At 35.6% G+C, this 12383-nt stretch overlaps 2 protein-coding genes across 2 annotated transcripts; both read left to right on the top strand.

Moving 5' to 3' along the window:
* Window positions 1-9821, top strand: LOC137823311 (protein ACTIVITY OF BC1 COMPLEX KINASE 3, chloroplastic-like). Its single transcript, XM_068628393.1, has 8 exons — window positions 1-624; window positions 724-951; window positions 1826-2161; window positions 2428-2983; window positions 3294-3480; window positions 3587-3953; window positions 9007-9153; window positions 9502-9821. The coding sequence occupies exons 1-7, from the start codon at window positions 322-324 to the stop codon at window positions 9121-9123; spliced, it is 2094 nt and encodes a 697-aa protein (XP_068484494.1). The 5' UTR covers window positions 1-321; the 3' UTR covers window positions 9124-9153; window positions 9502-9821.
* A 1051-nt stretch (window positions 9822-10872) lies between these two features.
* LOC137824921 (uncharacterized) lies at window positions 10873-11698 on the top strand. The gene is made up of 2 exons (XM_068630597.1): window positions 10873-11551; window positions 11607-11698. Exons 1-2 carry the CDS (start codon window positions 10873-10875, stop codon window positions 11696-11698), a joined length of 771 nt encoding a protein of 256 aa, XP_068486698.1.
* The last annotated feature ends 685 nt before the right edge of the window (window positions 11699-12383 follow it).

Raw genomic sequence — 12383 nt, 5'->3', positions numbered from 1 at the left:
GAATAACTTGAAACCAGTTTTATCTATTTGATGTTTAAACGAATTACTATTTTATTATAATATAATATTTTTAATATTGTAAAATGGTTGGTTTTTTAGTGTGAAATAAATTTCATTATATAAAATATTTTGTTTTCATATGAGTATTAATGACGTGCACAAAAAATTTTGTGTCATGAAAATCAAATGGTCCAAATGCAATTTCGTGTATGCTTTCCCCATTACTTGTTTGACTCATTTTCAGTTCATCCAAAAAAATAACTGCCATTTAACTTCCGAGTGTCCACGGCATAATCAGAATTGACAAACCCGACACCAACCATGGCAACGGTGGGGCAGCCGTGTTCTTCATGGACGCGCGGTTCCATTCCTCTCTCCAAGCGCCTCCCACGACGTCGTTTCAGCAGCAGAACCACCACACTCACGCGCCTCACCCCACAAGCTGCTCTGGTCCAAGCACCGCCTTCACCTTCCGCGCCCAGAGACAATAGCTCCATTCAGGTACTCACCCTGTCACGTGCCAATGACTTGCAAGCCGAGGCCCGAGCCATGACACGTGCGGTCAATGCGACCGTCTACAACCCGCAACTGATAGCGTCCATGTATGGCTCCCAACCCGTTAAGGTCTTCTCTCTCTCACACCCTTTTTGGATACCCTTTTGGAAGTTCTTTCGTGGGTACGAATCGGATTTTGAGGATTGGTTGATCCCTTTTTTGTGGTAGGTGGTGCGGAGGACCCTTCAGATTCTGGTTGCGTTGGGTTCGTTTGGGCTGAAGCTGTTGCTGGACCAGAGGAGTGGAGTGCTTGATCAGAATAGAAGAGTTCGTGCGTCTGAGCTTAAGGACATATTCACGAAGCTGGGTCCCACTTTTGTGAAATTGGGTCAGGGATTGTCCACAAGGCCTGACATATGCCCACCGGAATATTTGGAAGAGCTTTCTGAGCTTCAAGTGTTGTGTTCTCTTCTTCCCTTTTACTCGTTTTCATTCAAATTCAGCGTTTCTTTTGTTTGTTAATTAGTTAATGATTGTAACTTTACAAAATTAAAAATTTTTAGAGCATGTTTTAGAGGTTGACTACCTTTAAGGGCCTTGTTTGGAGAAACTACTTGAGTTAATATTGATTTAGATAAAAATATGCATGAAAACTTGAAGAAGAAAATCGAAAGTAAAATGTATCAAGTTTCTTCCACAAGTTAAAATGAATTAATGCATATAGGATTTTGAAGAAGTTAAATGAGAACTTGTGAGTATGAAAAGTTTAATCCAGTTTACTTTCCCATTTCTCTTCATTAAGTGCAATAGAGAATATTTTCAAAATAGAATCTTGGTATTTGTTTTAGTAGACCTTATATTACAGTAAAAGAAGATAAATCTTATTTGGATAAACATTTCAACTAGGGTAAAGAATGGAAGTTTGATGATTTATTGAAGATAATTGTTTGAAAATAAGAAAGAGTTAATTTTGCGAAGGCTTGTTTTCATAAGCTTCAGCTTGTAGCTTATGGAAGTAAGACCAGACAACTTATGTGGATTTTAAAAACTGTTTCAACTAGCTTTATACAAAGGGATGAAAATATGTCCATCCAAATGGTGCCTAAGAAGTTTGGTTGTGTGACTCATCAATATGTAGCGTAAATAGCATGCTCTTTTGTGTATAATGTCTTGGTTCTTATAGGACTTGATCAAAGTTAATGCATTGTGGAAATTTATTCACTGATGTAGTGTAGGATGGTATATGCCCGTTATTATAATTTTTGCTATGAAGTTTTGTATTAAAGAATTAAAAGTAAGGGTAATTTTGATCCTGGATGTACTTTACCAGGATGGTTTGCCTACATTTCCTGATGAGGAGGCCTTTGCATGCATTGAGAGGGAATTAGGTCTATCTCTTGACTCCGTCTTCTCTTCTATATCACCATCACCCATAGCAGCAGCCAGTTTGGGACAAGTTTATAAAGCTCAGTTGAAGTATTCTGGAAGACTTGTGGCTGTGAAGGTGCAACGCCCTGGTATCGAGGAAGCAATAGGCTTGGACTTCTACCTGATAAGAGGTCTTGGGTTTTTTATTAATAAATATGTCGACATAATCACTAGTGATGTTGTTGCGCTTATTGATGAATTTGCACGTAGAGTATTTCAGGAGCTCAACTATGTGCAGGTTAGTTCTTCAATCATTTCCATATGTATTTTTGAATTTTCTTTTCATTTCCAAATCTTGTTTTTAAAACATCAAAAGGATCAAACATCAAATCTTTAGCCTATTGACTTGTGTCTAGTGAAAAGCTTGAATCTAGTTGTTGTAGCTTTCTTCATTTGTAGTTATGGGATGTTTGTTCCCTATATGTTAATAGTAAAACTACTTATTTGTAAATTACGTAAGATTCTTTTTCAGGATTGAATGTAAATTTTGACAGGTTCCTGCAGGAGGGACAAAATGCAAGGAGGTTCAAAAAATTGTATGCTGACAAGGAAGATATCTGTGTCCCAGATGTTTTCTGGGATTATACAAGTGCCAAAGTACTGACGATGGAGTGGGTTGATGGAGTCAAATTAAATGAGCAAGAGGCTATTGAGAGACAAGGACTAAAAGTGTTGGATCTGGTTAATACAGGCATTCAGTGCAGCCTCAGACAGCTACTTGAGTATGGATATTTCCATGCAGATCCACATCCTGGGAATCTCTTAGCAACACCGGAGGGAAAGCTTGCTTTTCTTGATTTTGGGATGATGAGTGAGACTCCAGAAGAAGCAAGATCTGCCATAATTGGCCATGTTGTTCACTTAGTTAACCGGGACTATGAAGCTATGGCTCGTGACTACTACGCTCTTGAGTTCCTAGCGCCTGATGTTGATGTGTCACCAATTGTACCAGCACTACGAGACTTTTTTGATGATGCACTTAATTATACTGTGAGTGAACTTAACTTCAAGACACTAGTGGATGGTCTGGGAAACGTTTTGTATCAATTTCCATTTAATGGTGAGATAACAGTATGCTTTTTATTGATTTCTCATTTTCATCTTGTACTTCTTTTTATAGTGATTCTTGAGTCATTTCAGCCTGGGATAGATACACACTTTCTAAAAACACATAGATGACAACATTAATTATATTCTACCTGTGACAGACAAAATAAAACATTTAGTTATTTTTCTTAGAACTTTCAATTTCAATGGTTGAGTAATGTAATTGTCTATTTCAATACATATTTTTTGTTACTTGTATCTACCATTTGTTGCAGAATCTGATGGTTTGGATTTGGGTTCTTTTTTTCATTTTCTTTTGGCAGTACCAGCCTACTATGCTTTAATATTGAGGTCTCTCACTGTTTTAGAAGGTTTAGCACTTTATGCTGATCCCAATTTTAAGGTTCTTGCGGCATCATACCCTTATTTTGCCAAGCGGCTGTTGACAGACCCAAACCCATACCTCAGAGATGCTCTTATAGAGTTGCTTTTCCAGGATGGGAGATTCAGGTATACATACAGCTATCTAAAGTCTATATTTCATTGATCGAACATGATGATAGAATACTTTTTTGAGTAAATTTGCTAGAATATAGATTGATCTAGTCAAGTGCAGGTGGGGTAGACTGGAAAACCTGCTAGTGCAGGGGAGAATGGACAGAGATTTCACTGCAAAAGAGGCTTTACAACCTGTCCTGAAGGTATTATTGAGTCCAGATGGTGAAGAACTCAGGAACCTTGTTATTAAAGAAGCTGTTCGTGTGACTGAAGCTTTTACACTTAGCACAATTTCTGATACATACAAGTCAGTTCCTGATTTTATGAAGGCTCTTGTTTTCAATGGCAATGCCAATGGACCCATTATAATGTCGGAAGGTGAAACACAAAACATGATAGAGCTTAGAGATCAAGTATTCAGGATATGGGGACTTCTGCAATCATCTGATGATTTTGATCCAGATCTTTTGCTACCTATACTACAGGTAAGATCCAGTGTTTTCTGCATTATTGTATTTCTATAGACCATGGACCATTTACAGACCATAGAGACATTCTGCAGGTGTTAATTTAATTATTGAACTGATATCTCATGTAACAAAAATTAGCACAACTATAGCACTTGATCAACAACTTTGTGTAGCAGACACAAGACAAGTACCATACAACTCTGATACAAATATTACTGCATATGATTTCAGCTACACTGATTGCATACAAAATAAAAAATTATTATAAGATTACATTAAAGATTTATTTGAGACTGAAACACATGCTAATTTGAGATTCCTGTAAGCACAAATCCAAAACCAAAATTAAAACAAATATCCGTGTTTCAAAGTCAGTATTAATCATTGTGGATGCAATAAAAGTGATACAGGGATATCGCTAGGAGCCTTCACAAAGAAGGTAAAACGCAGAAGAGAAATTGTAGGGAAAGTCCCTCAAAACTGTATTAGTTCTCGGTAAACTTCCTAACATAGGTTTACAAAGGAAAATGCTTCCTTTCACACAGAGCATTCCCTGTCACAAAACTACTATCCTTCCTTCTCATCTTCCATATAAGAAAAGAATATATAGACTTCCTAAAAGAAAGTCTCAGCCCCCTTCCTGCAACAGTTGTTAACAGCTAACTGCTAACTAATTTTTAAATTTCCTTCTATAATAAAATTTCCACACCCTCTCATTATTCCCCTTTCTATCATTACTCGTCCCTGCTGGAACAACCTTGTCCTCAAGGTTGAATTATGGAAATTGGTCGCAGGCTAAAAGTAAGGTTGAGTATATCTCTTGACCAAATGATCGATACCATCTAGCACCCTCTCCCACAGGATCAATTCTGAAATAGTATTTCCCTAGCACAGTTAACCTTATGCTATGGATGCAAATTGTTTCATTCAGTGCCTCTCCAACTCCTCAGGAATCATCCTCAAGTAACCTCCTATGAATCATTAGTTCCAATTGTCTATTTATGATGCTAGAGCCCCCCACAACTCTATCTACCAAAATAAAAAACTCTTTGCTTTTTGTCTGGTATGCTTTCTTTTACCAGAGTCCTGTCTTTTCTCAAGTCTGTAATATTCTTCCTCTGTTTGCTGGCCCATTTCTCCATAGCACTCACTCTGCTTCCCATTATGCCCCTCAAAGATCTGACAGTTCAGACCAAAATTGTTAGGAGCCTTCCCAAAGAAGGTAGAAGAGAAATTGTAATGACAGTCCCTTAAAACTGCATTAATTCTCAGTAAACTTCGTAACACAGGTTCATAAAGGAAAATACTTCCTTTCACACAGGGCATTCCCTGTCACAAAACTACTATCCTTCCTTCTTAAGAAAAGGATATATAGACTTCCTAAAAGAAAGGTTCATCCCTCTTCCCGCAACAACTGTTAGCAGTTAGCAACTAACAAGTAACTAATTTTTAAATTTTCTTTTATAATAAAATTTCCACACCCTCTCATTATTCCCCTTTCTATCAAATGTGTATAGGGATTATCACTGGTGTTTGAGTATCTAGCATTCATGTGTAACACCATACTGCACTTTATAAAACATCTATAGTCACTTAATTTAGATACTGAATTGGAAGCAATATGGATGGGTTCTTGACTATCACAATACATCCTTATTTGCTGGATTTCATAAAGTTTTAGTTCTTTGAGGGATTGTTTTATTGCACTGAAGTTCACAAGTGATGCCATCACTTTATACTTAGCTTCAACATTTGATGGAGGAACCACATTTTGTTTCTTACTCTTACATGATGAAACAATATTCCCTCCAATGAAAACATAATATTCAGTATTGAAATGTTTGTATACGAGAGATCCTACGGGTTAGCACCACAATACCTAGAGATTTGGATATTTCCCTTATCTTTATATAGTAAATTTTGTCTTGGAGCATTTTTGAGGTATCTTGAGGATGTGAATAACATTCCACTGATTAATGCAAGGTGTGTACTTAAACTGACTAACTACATCAACAATATAAGACAAGTCAGGTCTAGTAATAGAGAAATAAATGAGTTTTTCGACAAGTCTTCTATATCACTGTAGGTTAGAAACATTCATTTTATTTGGTAATTAGTTTCAGGTTTGGATCCATAGGACTGCCTATGAGTCTACTCAATCATGCCTCTTTCTTTTAAGATATCTAATGTATATTTTCTTTTTAAAATTACGATATCATTCTTTGATTGAGTCTCCAATGCCTAGAAAATACTTAAGGCATCCAAGATCTTTGGTTTGAAAGTGGGTGCACAAAAATGCTTCTTTAGCCGAGTGATTTTAGTGACATCATTCCCTATTATGAAAATCTCATTTACATACACAATTAAGTAAACACATTTTCCAAGAGATGCATGACATTAAAAACCCAATGATCCACTTCAGTGCATTTTAGCCCAAAGATTTGAACACTATGACTAATATTTCCAAATCGAATGCAAGGAGATTGCTTGAGACTATAGAGAAACCGACCCAATTTACAAACCAACCCACAGTCCCTCTAAGCAACAAATCTAGGAGGTTGTTCCATGTAGATTTCTTCTTCCAGATCACCATGAAGGAAAATATTATTGATATTTAATTGATGGAGAGGCCAATGGCAAACAACTGCCATGGAAAAAAATAGTTGGACAATAGTAATTTTTGCCATAAGAGAAAAGTATTACCGTAATCAAGGCCATATATTTGAGTGTATCATTTTCCCACCAATTTAGTTTTAAGGTGATCAACTTCACTATTTGGTCCAACTTTAATGGCTCAACTTAACCATGTAACATTTGGCCAATCACTCATAGCCTGCATTGGTAGGTATCAGTAGGTGGCGATGATAGTTTCAGTGTACTAGAACTACGAGAAAAACCTAGAGTATTGCTTGATCGAGGGCGTAATGAGCTAGGAAGACCAAGGGTTCAAGTAATGGAATAGGGAAGACTTGTTGGACAGAGTCAACTTCTTGTGTGGAAGAGTGAAATGAAGGAGTCTCTTCAAAAGATTTGACACTCACAGACATAATTTTGTTTAAGGAGAACAACAACGATATACTTTTTGGAGATGAGAGTATCCTACAAGACACATTTGATGACTCTTGTTAGCAGTTTGTCCAAATTTGGAGATATGTCATGAACAAAACAAAACACAATCCAACCAAAACACGTCACAAAGATCTCTCATTAAATACAGAAAATGCATTTTGAATGTTCACCAATTAATCTAAACAAATATTTAAGTCGGATAGGATTTGGTCCTCAAATGTCATAACAAAATGAATGACAAAGAAAAATAAACAGTGTCATCTTGATTCATGTTGCTTGGGAGAAGAGGACGTAACATGTTTCCCTTATTGACACGACTCAGTCTAGGTCTTGAAGTTTGGTAAGTTTAGGAATCATTTGTTTTAATTTTGATAAGTGTGTATGACCCAAGTGATCGGGCCAGAAGTTTGAGAGATTGAGACGGAAAACAAAACACAGGTGAATTGGTTCTAAAATTGTATAATCCTCTATATTCTTGTTCTGTGCCAATCAATGGACCTGTACCTAAACCCTAAACCCGTGTAATAAATGAATTCCATAAAAAGTTACTGAATAGTTTAATGACTTGGTTAATTGACTTGAAGAAATAAAGTTAAAGGGCTAGGTAGGAACAAATAAAATAAATTTAAAGTTTATAGAGGGAAAAAGAAAAACTTGACCAACTTCTTGAGAAACAACCTTAGATCCATTGACTAAGGTTATAAGGTGAGAAAATTTTTGGAGAAGAAATAGAAGAGAACAAAGAAGTGTATGATTAGAGAAGTACGTGAATTAGTTATCCATAAAGTTTGACTTTCCACCGGTTATGAAATGCAAATTGTTGACTAACTAGGATTTGTGGAAGATTGGGCTAGGTTGCTGGTTTTTAAGCTCACATATTCTTGATATTCTTCATTAAAAAACTTTGGTTCAATTGTTTCAAATTTGGAGATATTAGGAAAATCATGTAGAGAGTAGAAATTCTCTTTAAATGTGACACGTCCTTTTACATACCACCACATCGTTCTCTATTGCCATGACCTCCCCTTCCACTAGTAGATATCATGGTAGAAGATTCAGCAGATTCTTGAAGATTTCAACTTTTTAAGGGTTGAACTTTCTATTGAAGAGACTCCTTATTAAGATCAAAATATGGCTTTATGTTTAGAAAACCTCATAAAATTAGTTTATAAGATAAGGTTTATATATGGTATAAAATGTTTTAATTTCTAATTATGTGAGATCTCCAACAAATGTCTTAGAACATCTTTAATTCCTTAATAGGAGATTAACTTTTAGCAATGAAAGATGCCATTTTGTAATCAGTTTGTTTAAGAGATGCTAGCTTATGGGCATAAACATAAAACTGCTGAATGTCATTTGCAAAAGTGTTTTGAGCATTGTTCCAAAAGGGTTTACACGTTATGAGTCATTTGATGGTTCCCAATATATTGGGTTCCACAGATTTGCACAATAGAACACAAAGTTAAAAATCTAGCTTATTCCAATGTTGAACACTTTCTTATGATATTTTACTATTATCATTTAATGTTAACTTTTATCAATAAGATTTTCTTTTAAGAGGCGACATTTAACTTAAATTTACAAAATCTCATCTAACTTAACTTTACAAAACCAAAGATTTGCGTTCTTATTTGGCATCCATCCAATATTTAACTTAATTTTACAAAATCGATATGTAACTTAACTTTACAAAACCGAGAGATTTGCGCTATTATTTGGTCATTTGGATGTGGATTTTATACTTTTTAAAATATGAGAAAGGAGGTCGCAACAAGGACAATGGAGGTCGGTGAAACCAACCAAATTAGTTTGATGTCACTCTGGTGATCGAAGGGCCCAGCTGTGCAAATATTGAATTTAATGTTAAATGAAATAATTTTAAATATTTTGTTGAAGTGAATATAAGGCATTTTATATTTGACCCTCGGTTTCATTTTTCTTAATAAAATTTGTTACTAGTTTAATTTTATATAAATTTATGTTTTCACATGAACAGGTTCTTCAGCAACCTGAGGCACGCAGACTTGGGGAACGTGTTATGGGGGGAATCACTCAACGTCTTGCAGCACGCTTTCTGCAACAAGTACTTCGAGTTCCAACACCTTCCACATAGATTTTGTGTTCTGTCCAAAGTCTAGATAAGGTGTATATTATTTATATTTTCTTTGTGCTTGTTAGAAGGCAATTTTATTTTATGAAGATTGTGAAGAAGTTATCCTCAAATACCATGTTTACAAATTTGTTTTACTTGGTTGCTGCAAGGAAAAAGAAAATACTCTGGTAGGAATATATTTGGAAGAGTGATAATAGGTATATAGGATTCTAGATGTGACAAAAGTTGAACTCCTGAGAGCAGTGTTGATGGTGTAAATCTTTGAGTTTCATGCAGTATAATTTGCAATGCTAGTTTAGTTCGTTTTATATTGAATTGAATCTCTTGCCATACTATGGTAGCTTATATTATTTTGTTTCCTTTATCGTGTCTTAACAGGGAATAGAGGAATTACATTCTTTCAAGGCAAGAAAAGAAATTGATTCTTCCAAAAAATTGTTGGATTAGCTTGTTTGTTTTGGATCCTCTTATTTGCCAAAAAAAAGCCTGTACATATTATATACTCAGTATTATTGATCTGCAAGCAGCAGCAGCATCATCATCATCATCAGATAACAATAATGTAATAGTGTCAATTGAAAAGGCATTGCTCTTCTGCATCTTGTGTTTATATTTGGTTCATAATAGCATATATTTATTGCTGTTCACAGTGACAAGCAACAATAATAATAAGTCAGCACATATTTTTATCCATGGTTTATCCTGCCTTTCAAAATTATATTTCCTCCATGTAGTTGCAGATATATTTAACAGTTTTGAATAGGTTGTATATTTTAAAAAAAAATTACTTTGACACCCTTCTATTGAAAATCTATTATAATAATATAATAATATTTTAAATAAAAAATAAATTAAATATAATTAAAATATTAATTTATTGAGTTGATGAGTGAGAGTTGAAATGCTAGTTTGGAGACGCTTTGTACCCCATGAATAAAACACCAAATTATATGTAGTCATATCTCATCATATCGTTTGATGAACTGGTTCAAATATCAGACTAATTAAGGTTTATTGGTTAAATCTATGATTATCTCCCTATGATTAGCTCAAATCAAATCGATATTGAACTAGTTAAGATACCAATTCAAGGTTTATGGGATAAACCAATGAGTAAACTATGATTTCAATTTATAATAATAAAATAATATAATTGAACTATTTAAATTAATTTTAAAAAATATAATATTATAATTTAATAATGATAAAAACGAAAAATAACACATCTGCATAAAAGTAAAACATTTAAGTCTAAGATTCAATAATACATAATAATATTGTTTAAAAATAATTTTCATGAAATGAAAATTGATAATACTTTGCTTTCTTTAGAAAAAAAAAACAACAATTAAATCGTAGTTATTATTACTCTTTTTGTATAATTATCTTATTCATCTCTACATTTAAGGTTAAAATTCATTTTAGTACAGTAGTTTTTTAAAAAATAAATTTGGTCCTTATATTTTTAAAAATGTATCCAAATTGGTCTTTTTTATTAAGTCTCATCTTACGGTGTCAAGTGTTGTTTATGTGGCAAAGAGAAGTGGAATTAGGTGTTGTGTGAGGTGTGAGGTGTCAACATGGTCATGTTATTCTGATAGTTGGAGTTACCTTGAAATACTTGGCATACTTGGCATTGTAAAGGAGATGAGGTTTTTAACAGTACAGGAGATGCGGTATTCACGTGGAGGTTATGAAGGGTTGTAAAATATACTGCAACTTCTGGTTGATGGTGGTGGTGCAATAGAAATGCTGAAAATTGCAAATACATATGTTGAAGTTCATTTATTTTTACTGCACATTGTTTCAGAGACAAAAGTGATGTTGGTTTTAGGTGATGCTGGTGGTGTGGAAGATGATATTGGTGAGCATGATGGTGTGGAAAGTGTGGTTGTTGAAGGTGATGTTGAGGATGGTGTGCAACGTCATGATGATGAAGAGGAAGGTTGTGCTGGTGTGGAACCCGAAGGTGATGTTGAGGATCGTGGTGTGGAAGGTGTGGTTCAGGGTGATGAGGAGGAGGAGGAAGGTCGTGCTGGTGTGGAACTTGAAGGTGTTGAAAGTCATGTTGAGGATGATGGTGGTGAGGACATTGGTGAGCATCATGGTGTGGAAGGTGTGGTTGAGGGAGATGATGAGGAGGAGGAAGGTTGTGCTGGTGTGGAACCTGAAGGTGTTGAAGGTCATGTTGAGGATCATGGTGGTGAGGTTGAGGAGGATGAGGAGGAGAAGGAAGGTCATGGTGGTCAGGGTATTGGTGTGGCTATTCATGAAGACATGGAATGTGATCAGGATGGTGGGGATAATGATGGTGGGCATGTGTCAGAAGATCCTTCTTGGTTAAGGGAAGTTGAATTTATTGAAGGTGAAATTGAAGTTCAGAGTGAGGGTACTAGAGATAAGGGTGAGGGTGAGGGTGAGAGTCAGGGTAAGTAAAAAGCAGGCCAGTAATCCCATAGAAGGTTTAAAACCAAATTCTACAGATGATTTGCAGAATTTAGGTGTTGATGATGATGAAAGTGAAGGAACATTTGTGCATGATAGAGGGTTGTTAGATACAGAGTGGGAATCATAAAAGTTAGACAGCATGGACGAAGTTGAAGATGGTGAGGAGGATATGAGTACTGGTGGTAAATTTCCATCCTTTGAAATGCCAAAAAACATGGCATATTTTTCCTGGGATTTGGGTACCTATTTTACAGACAAGGAAGCATTTAAAGATTCCATTAGAACTTATGTTGTCCATTTTAGGGAGGAACTTTAAATTAGTAAAAAAAAAAATAATACGAGAGTTCGTGTGTGTTGTATTGGAGCACAAGGACACTGTTAATGGTATGCATATTGTGGGTTCTTACCCTCAACAAGATGTTGGCAGTTAAGAAAAATAAATGATGTACATATTTGTACTAGGTAGTTTAAGGTTGATTTGTTGAGTACTAAATGGTTGAGTGGGAGGTTGGAGTCTTCTTTAAGTCAGTATCCAAAAATGAGAAGTAATGATGTAAGTCCATTTGCACACCAAGCTCCAATGGAGGCAAGTCCATCTGCACCAGGGCTATATCAGCAAGCTCCAAGTCAGGCAACTCTAAATGCATCAGGCCCATCTTAGCAAACTCCAACTCAGGCAGCTCTAAGTGCATCATGCCCATCTTAGAAAGCTCCATGTCAGGCAGCTCCAACCGCACCCCTCCACCATCTCCCCCTACTCAACCAACAGTTTCACTACAATCTCAGCCAGCTCGAAGGACAACAAGATCATG

Source organism: Phaseolus vulgaris, chromosome 8, assembly GCF_000499845.2.
Source record: "Phaseolus vulgaris cultivar G19833 chromosome 8, P. vulgaris v2.0, whole genome shotgun sequence".
Taxonomy (NCBI): Eukaryota; Viridiplantae; Streptophyta; class Magnoliopsida; order Fabales; family Fabaceae; genus Phaseolus; species Phaseolus vulgaris.
Note: the sequence above shows the minus strand (reverse complement) of the source record. Positions and strands in the feature narration are given on the sequence as shown.